Source organism: Leptopilina heterotoma, unplaced genomic scaffold, assembly GCF_015476425.1.
Source record: "Leptopilina heterotoma isolate Lh14 unplaced genomic scaffold, ASM1547642v1 Lhet_92, whole genome shotgun sequence".
NCBI lineage: Eukaryota > Metazoa > Arthropoda > Insecta > Hymenoptera > Figitidae > Leptopilina > Leptopilina heterotoma.
Window position 1 is genome coordinate 1,965,908 of NW_025111199.1, and position 14,544 is coordinate 1,980,451.

The 14,544-nt window shown below is 28.3% G+C and overlaps 2 protein-coding genes across 5 annotated transcripts in view; one reads left to right on the top strand and one right to left on the bottom strand.

Moving 5' to 3' along the window:
* LOC122511961 (protein lap4) overlaps positions 1-4,232 on the bottom strand; it is a 60,251-nt gene extending 56,019 nt beyond the window's left edge. For 2 of the 4 annotated variants that reach the window (XM_043627540.1, XM_043627542.1), the window contains exon 1: positions 3,632-4,230. In XM_043627540.1, the coding sequence (XP_043483475.1) occupies positions 3,632-3,793 (162 nt within the window). In that variant the 5' untranslated portion in view covers positions 3,794-4,230. Of the gene's footprint in view, positions 1-3,631 lie in introns of all 4 variants that reach the window. The other 2 variants (XM_043627539.1, XM_043627541.1) reach the window with 2 other exon arrangements.
* A 1,757-nt stretch (positions 4,233-5,989) lies between these two features.
* Positions 5,990-14,544, top strand: part of LOC122511962 (dynactin subunit 2) — a 51,169-nt gene continuing 42,614 nt past the window's right edge. The window contains exons 1-2 of the mRNA XM_043627543.1: positions 5,990-6,189; positions 8,736-8,807. Of these exons, the coding sequence (XP_043483478.1) occupies positions 6,154-6,189; positions 8,736-8,807 (108 nt within the window). The 5' untranslated portion in view covers positions 5,990-6,153. The remainder of the gene's footprint in view (positions 6,190-8,735; positions 8,808-14,544) is intronic.

Consider the following 14,544-nt stretch of genomic DNA (forward strand, 5'->3'; position numbering starts at 1 on the left):
GTAGAATAATATTAATATTAACACTGTTCCTTTGAGACTTTTTATACAGTGTACGTAACAGCGCTCCGAAGAAAGATACCTTATAGAAGCAAAAAATTTAAGGTTATACTTTTAAATTTTTGAATGAAAATGCAGAAAAGGAATCAACTTTTAATATAAACCACTAATATCTACGTATAAGTACTTTACTACTAAAATAATAATTAAAAACTGATTTTAGTTTTATATAATAAAACAGAATCATTTAATTAAGATAAGAATAACAAAAACAAAATCTTAAAATGATTTGCTTCTAAGGCTCGATGCGTGTCTCATGCAAACCTTAAAATACTCTCCTTAAAAAATGTATTTACATTCCTTTTTACAGTTATTAACATAAAAACCAATAAGCATCAAAATAAATTTGTAAATATTCAAAATTTTACCGATGTAAAGTTAAGTATAAGAATTAAAAATAAAAAAAGTAATAATAACCTCATCTTAAAGTAAATTTTGCGGAAAAGTATTTGATAAAAAATCAGTATTTTTTATCAAATCTAAAAGGTAATTTTTAAAAGCAAAAACGAGAAATAGATACTTCATCATAAACGGAAAATTCTAGTTATTTCATAGGAGGGTCGGTTTAATTATTCTCATCCGCGATCGAATATAAATGATGCGCTAGTCAGACATAATGCAAAAAGTTCTTTCACCATGCACATAATACAGAAATAATGTAATAAAAATATATAATAAATTATATAATAAAATGTATTAATAATTCAATGAATAAGAAAATAATAAAACAATATAATATAATAACAGGTAACACTTTTTTCTTAGGAAATAGGAATACGTAAAAAGTTGAATTATTTTCAAAACATACGTGACAATAAGGTAACAAAAAAAATTACATAAAATAAAGTTATATATGCAAAATAAGTTATCTGCATTTATTGAGACTATCATTAATTTTATTTTCTTCTTTCAAGTTGAAAATTAAAAATTTTTTATTAAAATTAAAATTATAAAGTAATTATATTTTTTAAAATTATTTTAATTATAAAATTATAATTTTGATTTCTATTCAAGTAAATAATTTTTGAAAATATTTATAACAAGGTACATATCGACTGTAAGGAACAAAACAGTAATTTTATTTGATTTAAAATACAAGAAAGTCATATTTTTCATATAGGTATTACAAAAATTGAATTTCTGTTTCCCTGAATTTCGAAAAAATGTTTCACTTTTTTCCATATACCAATAAAAATTAGTTTCAAATCATTTTTTTATATTTTTATATATTTTTCAAAAAACAAGATTATTTAAAAAAATTTTCATAATAATACTAATTTTTAGAAATTTTACTTTAAAACCTTTTGAAATTTAATTATTTCAAAAATTTTTTCCTATAACTTTTTCAAATTTAATTCTGCAATTTTTAAATGAAATTCTTCTCTAAATTAATCATTTTTAATAATTTTCAAAAACAATGATTTAATTATTTAAATACAAAAATTCAATTTTTTTTAATGAAAATTGCAAAACTTTATGATTTTTTAATAGTTTTTAAGTAAAAAAAGAGAATTCAAGGTTGAATTAAAATTCATAGCATTTTCAATGAACTCCAAAAATCAGAACTCTGGGATTGTGAAATTCATAAAATTTTAAGAACAAGTCTGACTAAAAAAAAATTTGAAAAATGTTTTAAACTATATTTTCTTGTTATAACTGAAAATATATTTAGTTTTTAATTTTGTAAGAAAAAATTGTCAAATTAAAACCAAAAAATTTCGAATCAAAATCGTTTTTAGGTATTAAAATCAACCAAATAAAGGTTGAGTACCATAAATCACTTTTAAATTTAAAACTCTTTTTGTTGCTCTTGGGATAATTTTTTTTTCTTTTTTATACTCTTTTATGAAAAATTACGCAAAATAAAAAAATAGTAAAAATCAAGGATAAAAATTAATTTTTGAAAACAAAATTTTTTTCCTCGAAAAGACCATCTTCTTTCTCTTTCTAAATTTTCAGGATTTATTGGTACTCATGTGTACTATTTAAGATAAAAATATCATTTGGTGTTTTTTTGTTTATTAAGAGAAAAAAATTATTTTCAAGTTTTTACTAAAAATTCTAAAATTTCACAACTTTTCAGGTTTCATACTTGTACCTTCGCTTATTTTTTAATTTTTAACATCATTTTAAAAAACCTTGTCAAAAGTATATAAAGAATATAGATAATTAACAATAATATCTAACTTAAAAAAAACAAAAAACAATGTTTTAAAAAAGGCAAAAAGAAAAAATTCTTCTACTTATTTTTTTGATAAATAGTAATTTATACATACAATTATTTTTGTTATTTTTTTAGGTTCTTTAAAAAATTTTCCTTTTTAATAACATTACAATTCCTTTAGTTCATAAGAATTATTTTATTAAATATTCATTTATTCCAAGGGCAATATCTATAAAAGAGAATAAAATTTCTACTCATAGTTGAAATATTCTTTTAATTAATCGATTAAAACAGGCAACGATAATAAAGTAATTAAAGGTAATAAGGTAATTTATAAAAAAATTAGTTACTTTGTACTTCTGCAAATCTTATGATTAAAAGACTGTTGTTTTGATACGTTTAATTAACATCGTTTATTTAAAAATAATTTGTTTTTGTAAATTGAAAATAATTGTTTTAAAAAACCCCCAAAAAAATAATAAATTAAAGTATTGCATACAAGTTGAAAAAAAGACAAAAAAAGTTTCTTTTGGAAACAATTTGTTTTTTTTCTAAAATACAAGTTAAATAATCATTTTAATTATCTTATTCTACAACTTTGACAAGATTTTTCACACTGATGTTAAAAATTAAAAAATAAGCGAATGTTCAAGTGTAGAAACTTCAAAAATTGCGAAATTTTTAATAAAAAATTGAAAATAATTTTTTTTTCTAATAAACAAAAAAATAGTTAAATAATATTTTAATGGTAAATAGTACAAATGAGTACAAATAAATTCTGAAAATTTGAAGAGAAAAAAGATAGACTTTTTGAGAAACAATTTTTTGTTGTTTTTTCGAAAAATTGAATTTTTATCCTTGTTTTTCATTATTTTTTTTGTGTAATTTTTCATAAAAGAGTATTAAAAAAAGGAAAAAAATGAGCCCAAGAGCCACAAAAAAGGTCATTTTGCTTATATTTTTGCTAAAAACATAAAATATTAGTAAAAAGTGCAAACAAAATTGAATCAAAACTTAAAAAAAATACGTATTTCTTTATTTATTAATGAATGAATTTTATATGGATTAAAGTTAAGATTCATTAAAATATTAATTTAAAAACTAAACTTTTGTCAGAATATATTTGAAAAATTTAGGAAATAGGTAATTTATGTGAAATTAAAGGAAATTGGTGAAAAAAGGTAAAAAAGTGTGTCTGTGATATTAAGTAATATAAATGAATAAACTGCCGAATATTTAGTGTAAAATAGAAATAAAAGAAATGTAAGACACTTGTTCAAGGCGAATAATAGAGAAGGACACTTGCATTTGGTAAAATAAATAAGAATATACGAGTGGAATTTTTGCTGTGAAAGTAATTGAGCGAGTTGAAAATGGTTTTGAAATAGAATAAAAGAATTGTATGCGAACCTTAGGTAAGTCACGAATGTGATTTGCATCTAGAAGAAGTTCTTCTAGGCTTTGTGTGTATCTGAGAATGTCATCAGGAACAGTTGGTAGAGAGCAGTGACGTTTGTCAACATATTCCACCTGCCTGTTACACCCTTTAAAAATCGGAATGCAACGAAACATAATGATTGCACTATAAACACGTCTTTTCACAAATAAACGTAATTCCTTTTATAATTCTCCAACAGAATACTGTTACATGATCTATGCACATTTTTCACTGGCAAAAGTAAAAACAAGAAGTTGATGAACACATATTCCTTCTTTTTAATATATACATTAGCAATATAAACTGCAACAATTTTAATTACATTAAAATGCACGTAGTTCAAAGAAAAATGTCGCTTGTCTACATGTCAGTGCTCAGTGGGATAACAGGAGATAACCATGTAACCACTGAGCTGAACTCGACTGAACTTTGGGATCGCGATCACTCTATTGGTCTAAGCACCATAAAACTCATTTGGTGATGCCAAGCACGAGACAGGTAAGGACAGACAGGTATTTCTGCCCTTTTCTATTCATGCTTCTCTGGAGCGACCACACCTCGTCATAGTCGTCATGCATGCATGCTTTCGACTTTGCAAGTTGAGTCCACAATGGCTGCTTTTGGCACTTGCCGGCAGTATACAGCCGGTAGAATATCATTGGCTGATCTAACGGAATGTGAGCAAATGTTTGTGCCGATTGGGTATTATTTTACTAGCAGTAAGTGCCGAAAACAGCCAATAGGAGTGTTTGTGCATACTGCTACTACAGTCATCACGGGCTTTCTACAATAATGATCTTTTCAAGGCCACAGCGGATTAGAGCAACCGTGAACACAGCTTGAGGGTACAGTCACACGATCTCATGCAAAACTTATGCATGCAGGTTGCCATGGTAGCGTTCAAGAGTGAGAGAGATAGGAAATTATTCTATCTCTCTCACTCTTGAACGCTACTATGGCAACCTGCATGCATAAGTTTTGCATGAGAAGGTATGAACGCTCCCTGAAGGTGTATTTACACACCTCAGGCCGCAGTCCCATGGCAGCGTTTTGCGTTGCGTTGTAATGAGAGAGAATGCAGCAAACGTATATTTGCGTCTTTTTCTCTCCCATTACGACGCAACGCAAAACGCTGTCATGGGACTCCACCCTCAGGCTGGAGTCCCATGACACCGTTTTGCGTTGCGTTTTGTAACTAGGCCATGAGTGTGAGAGAGATGGAGATATATGTTGCTATATTTGCACTCATGGCCTAGTTACAAAACGCAACGCGAAACGGTCCCATGGGACTCCAGCCTCAGGCTGTGTTTAAATGCTTGCGTTCAAACGCTGCGTTTTGCGTTGAGCAGTGAGTGTAAGAAGGACAGAAGTATTTGTCTTTCTTTCTCTATCTCATTATTCAACGCAAAATGAAGCATTCGAACGGAAGCATGTAAACACCGCCTCATGGAGCGTTTACACCTTCGGTAAAAATTTCCAGAACTGGGAATTTACATTGGAGTAAAAGAGACAGACTGTATATCTGTATCTCTTACACCAAAGAAAATTTTCTCGTTCTGGAAATTTTTACCGAAGGTGTAAACATACTCTCATTGATATGACTGTCTCTGGGGCTTTCTACAACAACTTTTTTTCCATCGACACGAACAAGATGCACTGTTAGGGTGCATTTATACGCCTATCAGTATAAAAAAATTTACCGAAAAAGTCAAAATCGCCTTCAGGGTGTAGTCACATGGCACCGTTTTGCATTGCGTTTTGTAACAAGGCCATGAGTGAAAATATAGCGAACATACATCTCCATCTCTCTCACACTCATGGCCTAGTTACTTAACGCAACGCAAAACGGTGCCATGTGACTCCACCCTAAAGACAACGCGAGTCGCAACGCAAAACGGTGCCATGTGACTCCACCCTAAAGATAACGCGAGACGCAACGCAAACCGCAAAACGTATTGCGTTACCTTTGCCATGTAGATGCAGCATCAATACATGAATCGCCAAGTTAAATTATATTTTGAGATGCCGTCACCGTTTTGCTTTGCGTTTTGTAACTAGGCCATGAGTGCAAATATAGCCAACGTCTCTATTTCTAGTTAAAAAACGCAACGCAAAACACTGCCATGGGACTGCAACCTGAAGTTGAGTCCACAATAGCACTCTTGAACGTAACGTAAACGTTCAAGAGTGCTATTGTGGACTCAACCTCATGCATGCGTCACCCTTGCGTTGTCCGTCATGCCACGTAGGCAGTCGAGTTGTGACTGTGCCTTTAAGATTACGTTCAAAATTTCATTTTGCTCAGGGCTTTATGTTTCTATTAGAAACGCATCTAGTAAGCTTTACGTCCATGATTGAACACTTGTCAAATATCTATGTCTGCTATGTTTTGTTTATAAATTTTTGTAAAATAAAGAATATTTCAAGTTCATTTGCAGGTTTTGTGTAAACATTAGTACTCTCAATCTGTTTATTTATATAATCATCAATAACAATGGCTGACCCTAAATATGCAAATCTTCCAGGAATTGTAAGTTAGATTTTAGGAAAAATTAAATTTACAGGAACACATATTGAGTGAAATTGTCGATTTTATTATTGAAAATTTAGATAGTTTGTTTAAAATTGTTGCTTTTGATTAATTTCAAGTATCACCAACCGGGGCTATTTTGTGCACGAAATAGCTATTTTTTGACTCAAAGTTCTATTAAAATTCAGAATTAAAAGAAAATCCACTATTGATATGTGCATGTGGGGACATAGTTCTAAAGGTGTGCTAATATGACTTGGGCAATGAAAAAAATTTTTTGTCTGAGTTGTAGTCATTTAAAGTCGTGTACAAAATAGCCCCCAGGATGGACTATTTTTTTACATCGAGTATATATTAAAGAAAGTTAGGGCTGGTAAAATATTTTTTTGTAGATATTATACCTACAACAAAATGTAAAATAAAACACTTAGATTATACTAAAATCTAGATTTACTAACAATTAGTAACTTTTCTTTAAATTATATATCACAGAGATATTGAATAACATTTTTAACTTTTTTTAATATATTATAATGTTAGGTATATTATTAATATAATTATAAAATTATCATTTAAACACTTGTAAATAATTTTAAACCTTTAAAATAACATTATTTCAACAGGAACTTTTTTAAACGGTTCGAACGATATTTTTCAAAAACTTGAAATTATTATTTTAAAGGTTAAGTAAATAACAATTTAATTTCTAATATGATTGTAAAGTTATTTTAAGAGAAACGAGAAAAATAATTTTAAAATTAATTTGAAAAACTTATTATGTTGCGCATCGGTTAAAGTTTTAATTGTTTTACTTAACTTGTTTATAGTTTTTTGACAACAAAGTAGGACAAAAATGTATAAAAACGTTGCACAGAATCTTCTTTACTTACTAAATAACACATTTCTAAAAAACATTTATTTTTTTAAGTGCACAAAATAGCACCATAGAAACCTGGTTTTTCAGTTTCTTCCACTTTTCTCTTAAAATAATAAATAAAAAGTTAGCGCACTACGTATATTTCATCACCACAAAATTGACAATAAATATATAGCACAGTTTATGAGACACATTAAAACTATAAGAAATCTGGTATAATTTTTTAGAACTTTCAAAATTTTTGACACAAATTTTCCGTTTTTACGAATTTTTTTCTATTAACTGACAAAGAATTAAATAATAGGTAACATTTCTATTTTGTCATGTAATTGAACTTTTGTTTATAAAAACAGCAGAATAAATTAATTTATTTAAGAAAACCACATTCAAAGGGCACCCGAAGAAACATTTTCTCAAAATTTGAATAAAATTTTGAGAAAATCAATTTTTCCAAGAGTAGAAGCCGCAGAACCACCTTAAAAACTAGAAAATTATTATTAAAAAAATTATCAAACTTTGTACATTTATTCTTTATCCTTATATTTATCAAAATCGGAAACAAAAGAAATATTTATTTCGGAACAATTATCTTCTTGTATGATTTAATTCATTCTAATACCGTGAAAGTAAAAATCCGAAAACGAAAATACGATCTTTTCAGAAAATTTTAAAAATATGCATTTCCTTCTGCTTTTTTTCTCTATGTGTAAGAACTTCTAAAACGTGTCACCTGAAACTTTAAAATGTTTATTCTTTCTTAAATGTTAATTTTCATGTAGCATTTTATACAAAAAATCACTAGGTAAGAGGAATTTCCAAAAAAAAAATTTACTCTTGTTATTGTTTACTTTTTGATTGAATATTTTTATAACTTTCTTTTTAAATAAATTTCCAAAAAATTGTTAACCGATTTCAATGATTCAAAAGGGATTATTTTTGTCTTGAATCCAAATTTCAAATAACATTTTTTTTTAAAGATATTTAATTTTAATAAACAAAAAAATTATTAGAACTTTGATTTTATATATTTCAGTTAATATTAACATCTTTTATTATTATAACGTGTGTGTTCTTTCTGATTTTGCAATAAAAACATTATACAATATATAAAGTTTATATTAAAAAATTATGCACTTGCAACGTTGAAATTGAATACATTATTTCTGACGTATTTAAAAATAAATTAAAGTTTTTGTGGAGCGCAAATGCATTTACAGAGTATTCGAAGTCAGATTCTAATAATTTAAGATGGCAAAGCTAAGTTAGCAAAATTATTATACTACATTTAACATTTTTGATTAAATAATACTAAACTACAAAAATATAACTATATTAGAGATAATACTTTATTTATTCGCCTTTAGCCTTTAAATAGTAATCACAGTTGCCTGATACGTAATTAGCTATCCCTAAAAACCATTTTTATGTAAATACAAGCATTTTACAAATAGAGTTTTTTCCTTTAGAAGTTTTGTGTATTCATTTCGAGCAGAATGCCCCTTTAATGAAAATAAATAAATAAACCGAAAACAATCAGGAAATAGCCGACAATTTTTTTGGACAAAAATAGCGGATACTGATAAATCTTATTGTTAGGTGTATTGTTTTCACGAAAATTTAAACCTTTTTATACTAAGTTTATCAAATAATTGAAAAATATTTTTTTCAGGCTTATGATCAAGTAGATGTATACGAAACAACAGATTTACCTGAATCTGAACAACCATCAGACATGTCCAAGGTAAGGACCCTCTCACATATTTTTTAAAAAGCTTCAAAAATTTTAAAACTCAGATATCTCATAAGATTTATTAATTCTCTGCCAATACGCTGACTTATTTTCACCCTGGTGGTTTTGAGTGTAATTCCCATAGTCCCCATCAGGTGACCGAATCGGCATTTTTTGTTTATAACGGTCAACTGATAAAGCATAAAGGTTAACCTAGAGATGCGAACAGGTAATATTACCCAGAGAAAGGTAACAAGAAAGAGAATATAACCGACTAAAATTTTCCAGGAGAATTTGTATGATTAGCTGTTTTCGGCACTCGCCCCCGAGTTAATTGTCATTGTGTATAGTCGTTCCCTAATAATAGCGCCCCTACGAGAGAAAATATATAACCTCCATGCTCTCCATATTAAGAGTTTTGTTTACATAGATTTTTTATTACGTTACCAAGTTGATAATGTCAGTAAAACAATAGTAAAATGAGTTGTTTTATACGTCATTGCATGTCATGTTATAAAGCAAATAAAAATGCTTCTGAAAAAAGAATTTTTTTAAAGCACCAAGTATGGTCACAGGGTGTCTACTGGTCCTGGAATTCCTGGAAATGTCCTTAACCCTTTAACGCTCAAATGTGCTGTTTTCCGACTTGAATTTTAACTTCGTACAACTATTAAAAGAAAGCTGCAAAAATTTCAAAAGTACCATTTCCTACTATTTTCGGGGTCGCTCTTTCGAATGGCGTTGTCAAAATTTCCAAAAAATGAAATTAACCCCCTCTTTTAATGAAATTTTCCAAAAAATGCAAGATTTTTGGATGAAATTTTTTTTTATTGCAATTTTTATTGTTATATCGGTATCTACATATCGTCTAAGGTATAAAAACCGTATTCCCGATAGCTGTACTTTAAAAATATGCAGTAGTTTTTTTTTCTTTTTTTCATTTTTCATTAAAAAATGGCGCCCGAACGCTAAATTTTTTTTTATTACACATACAAATTTTTTTTTCTAAATTTGCTTAAATTCGCTTGAAATTTTTTACTCGGGGGTTTATGGGGTCGCTAATTACGAATATGATGTTAGTTTTTAAAAATCCAAAATTTCGGATCTAATATGCAACAGATATTCAAATGACTGAAGGTGACCAGGACTTAGAATAAGTTTTGGTAGATGTTACATCCCGAGATAAAACTTTTTTTATTTTAACCCTCAATGTGTAAAATCAAATCAGCACTTTACCTCCCTTTTGTTATTCGCTTAATAAAATTACCCTTGCCTTAGCTCGGAATGTGACAGAAAATAACCTCAAACAAAGTTTAATGATGAAAAAAGGTCCCCAAATTAAAATTCAATAAGTAATTAAACTAAGTTTTATGAAAGTAATGTTTCAAGTTTGACATTATTATTAATTGAGTATAAGTAATTTCCAAAATTGGCCTAAATAACAATTTTCAAGCCAATCCGGATGATTTATATTTTTTTTGTCCGACATATTAGATCCTAAATTTTGGATTTTTAAAAATTAACATCATATTCGTAATCAGCGACCCTGAAAACCCCCGAGTAACAAGTTTCAGGCGAATTTAGTAAATTTTTAAAAAAATCGTCCGCCATTTTGAATTTTTCAAAACTAACATCAGATTCTAAATTAGCGACCCCATAAACCCCCGAGTAACAAATTTCAACCGAACTTAAGCAAATTTAGAAAAAAAAATTTGTATGTGTAATAAAAAAAAATTTAGCGTTCGGGCGCCATTTTTTAATAAAAAATGAAAAAAATAAAAAAAAACTACTGCATATTTTTAAAGTACAGCTATCGGGAATACGGTTTTTATACCTTAGACGATATGTAGATACCGATATAACAATGAAAATTGCAATAAAAAAAAATTTCATCAAAAAATCTTGCATTTTTTGGAAAATTTTATTAAAAGAGGGGGTTAATTTCATTTTTTGGAAATTTTGACAACACCATTCGAAAAAGCGACCCCGAAAATAGTAGGAAATGGTACTTTTGAAATTTTTTAGCTTTCTTTTAATAGTTGTACGAAGTTAAAATTCAAGCCGGAAAACAGCACATTTGGGCGTTAAAGGGTTAAATGTCCTGGATTTTCAATTTTTGTCCTTGAATTTTCCATATTTTGCTTTAAAATATCCAATAATTAAAAATCTGTACTCAAACCATAAAAAACATTTTTTTTATCTATCAAGAAATAATTCCAATTTGTCGTTTGATTAAAGAAACAGGTATCTACAATACACACTGAGAAAAATGGATATTAAGGCTTACTATCTAGATATTACCATTCAATATCTATGAAAGTGAACTATAAGACAAGTATCTTGGATATTTAATTTCACTATCTAAATATATTGGACAGAATATATTAACCTATAATATCCAGGATGTTAAAATTCAATATCTATGAAAGTGAACTGTAAGACAAGTATCTTGGATATTTAATTTTACTATCTAAAGATATACGCAAACGTCATTTCAAATTATAGGTTAAATGTACCTTATTTTTAAATCTTGCGGTAAAATAACATTTGGTTTCTGAAAACCACGAAGTAGAGCTCAAAACTTGACAGAAATTCTTAAACATATAATCAAATTCCTAAAATTTCAAAATTCGACAAACAGTGCATATAATTTACTATTCATTATTACCAAATAATTACATTATTAGTGCATTAATAATTATTAATTTATTCTATAATATAATTACAGATATAATACATAATTTGTTAATTAATATTTATAAATGATAATAATAATAATAGAATTATATCAATTTTTTAATTTTTATAAATAATCAGGGTCCTAATTTAAAACAAAAATCCTGATCTTTTTCCGGTTATTTTTCTTGATGAGACTGCGGAAAAAATTATTATTTTTTCCAGTCATTGCAAGAAAAATTCTAAAAAAACACATGAAATTGTAGTCAATATTTATTAATTCGTATGTCATATAGAAATGTGAATTATATACTCGCGACATTACTACTAAAGAATATTATAACAAGTTTTTTTAGATTTATTATGGGCATGTGGGAAAAACCACATACAAGTTGGGTCTATGTGTCAGTGGTCAAGGAGGTGGCGCCAATTCTAGTGGCCCCGGTGAACTAATGAAACTCAAATTACTCCCACTTGCAAAATTATTGTAATTTTGTTTAATTTTGTTAATAAACTTAAAAAATATTAATTTTCGCTGGCAGTTACGACGTAAGTTTTTCCATTTTGATGCTCGCACATGAAAACAGGGTGATAATATAACCTCACTTTTTCTTTATTGTAGGCTGCTGTAGGTGCCTTAGACGTTGCGCTTGCGCAACGCACAGATATTAAATTTCAATATATTAGATTGTCAAGTTCAGTATCTAAACGTTATATTCTACAATACACTACATGGGTCAATCTCTAGAAATGAACAAATTCAGAATTGAAATTTCATTTTAAAAAAAGTTGAAAATTCACTTTTATTATTAGTCCTTTGGCAAAAGGGGGATCCTAATAAGCCTATAAAATACGTGGTTACAATCTTTATCAACATTATTATTAAAAATTAATGTTTTTTAATCAGAATTTTTGTTGAAAATTTCTCGCAGCTAAATTGGTTTCAAAATTGATGAAAATTAATTAAAACTCGTTACTCAGGGGTTTTAGGGGTCGCCGATTACGAATCCGATGTCAGTTTCTCAAAATCCAAAATGGTGGATCCAATATGGCAGACACTTTCTTCAAAAATTTAACGGATTTGCTTGAAACTCGTTACTCGGGGGTTTTCGGGGTCGCTGATTATGAATTTCAAGATAGTTTTTGAAAATTGAAAATGGCGGATCCAATATGGTGGACACTTTTTTCAAAAATTCTTCGGGTATGCTTGAAACTCGTTATTCGGGAGTTTTCGGGGTTGCTGATTACGAATCCGATGTCAGTTTTTGAAAATTCAAAATCCCGAAATCCCCAGAGCGACAAGTTTTAAGCCAATCTAATTAATTATTCATACTAGATCAGCCATTTGCAATTTTCAAAAACAAACATCAAATTCGAATTCAGCGACCCCAAAAACCCCTGAGGAACGAATTTCTATCGAATAGCATCAATCTTCAAATTATCCGCCATATTGGATCCGCCATTTAAAATTTTTTAAAACTGACCCAAAATTCGTAATCAGCGACCCCGAAAACCCCCTAATAACAAGTTTCAAGCAAATCCGATGAATTTTTCAAAAAATGTCCGCCATGTTGGATCCGCCATTTTGAATTTTTAAAAACTAATAACAGATTCGTAATCAGCGACCCCGAAAACCACCAAGTAACAAATTTTATGCAAATCTGAGCAGTTTTGAAAAAAAATGTCGGCCATATTGGATCCGCCATTTTGAATTTTCAAAAACTGACATGAGATTCGTAATCAGCAACCCCGAAAACCCCTGAGTAACGAGTTTCAAGCAAATCCGATGAATGTTTTAAAAAATTGTCCGCCATGTTGGATCCGCCATTTTGAATTTTCAAAAATTATTATCATATTCGTAATCAGCAACTCTAAAAACCCCCAAGTAACGATTTTCAGGCAAATCCGATGATTAATAAAGTCTGTAATTTACGTGCTGTGTAATGGAAATATACCATGGGTAACGGAGGGGAGTTTTCTTCCATTATACAGCTTCAAAATGTTCTGATTCTAATATAAAAAAATAAACATTATAAATAAATTAATGACAGCATTTGTTTTCTTTGTTTTTAAATAAAACAATGTTTTAAAGATTATTAAAAATTATTATTATTTACGTCCTAAAAACTAAATTTACTGCGGTAACGGAGGGGAGTTTTTATTGTGTCGATGAACACTGACAAACTAAAGATTCTTTTAAAACTAATTGTTTTCATTTTGTTTCATCATTTCATGCAATAACCATAACTATACTGACACTACAAAGAGTTTTGATGTATTTATTTCTATTTTATCGTTTTTGTTTATATTTTATAATTATATTTGTGAGCGGTAACGGAGGGGAGTTTTATTTCTGCACAAAACTAATTTAATTCTAGGTAAAAATAACTAACAAATATTTTACTTTATTTTTCATGATTGAATTAGAAATAAAATAATAAGTAGATATTACCGGGCAAAAGATTTTTTTGTATTACAGAATTAATATAATACCTTTTCTATAAATGAAACTTACTTCATGAACGGTAACGGAGGGGAGTTTTTATGCTATATAAACACGTGTATCTTTAAATATTTCAAATTTTCGATTTATTTTTCATAGGATCCGATTAAATCATGATGAATGCTATTTTTAGGACGTAAAGATTTTGAAAAATTATTATTATTTATTTTTAAAAATCTAAAGTACGTGTCATGTGTCCCGATTGTGAGAATGACCCACATATTAAATCTAAACATCTGATATACTAAGCGTTAAAATCTAGATAATATATTTAAGTATCTCATTTTTAATATCTAATATATTAAGAGTTTTAATATCCATTTTTCTCAGTGCAGATTTTTAACTCTTGATATAATACAATAAATATTTTTGTTCAAGTAAGTGAATTTAAATTATGCTAATCGTAATATAAAATAATATTGCCCATTTTAATGTCCTGGAATTTTAAATCATATTTTCAGTAGACACCCTGGGTAAGTTTATTTAATACATTGTTTTGTAAGGGTAAAAGTTTTTATGAATTTAATACAAAGAATTTCCTACTACAAATTACAATAAAGATAGGTACTT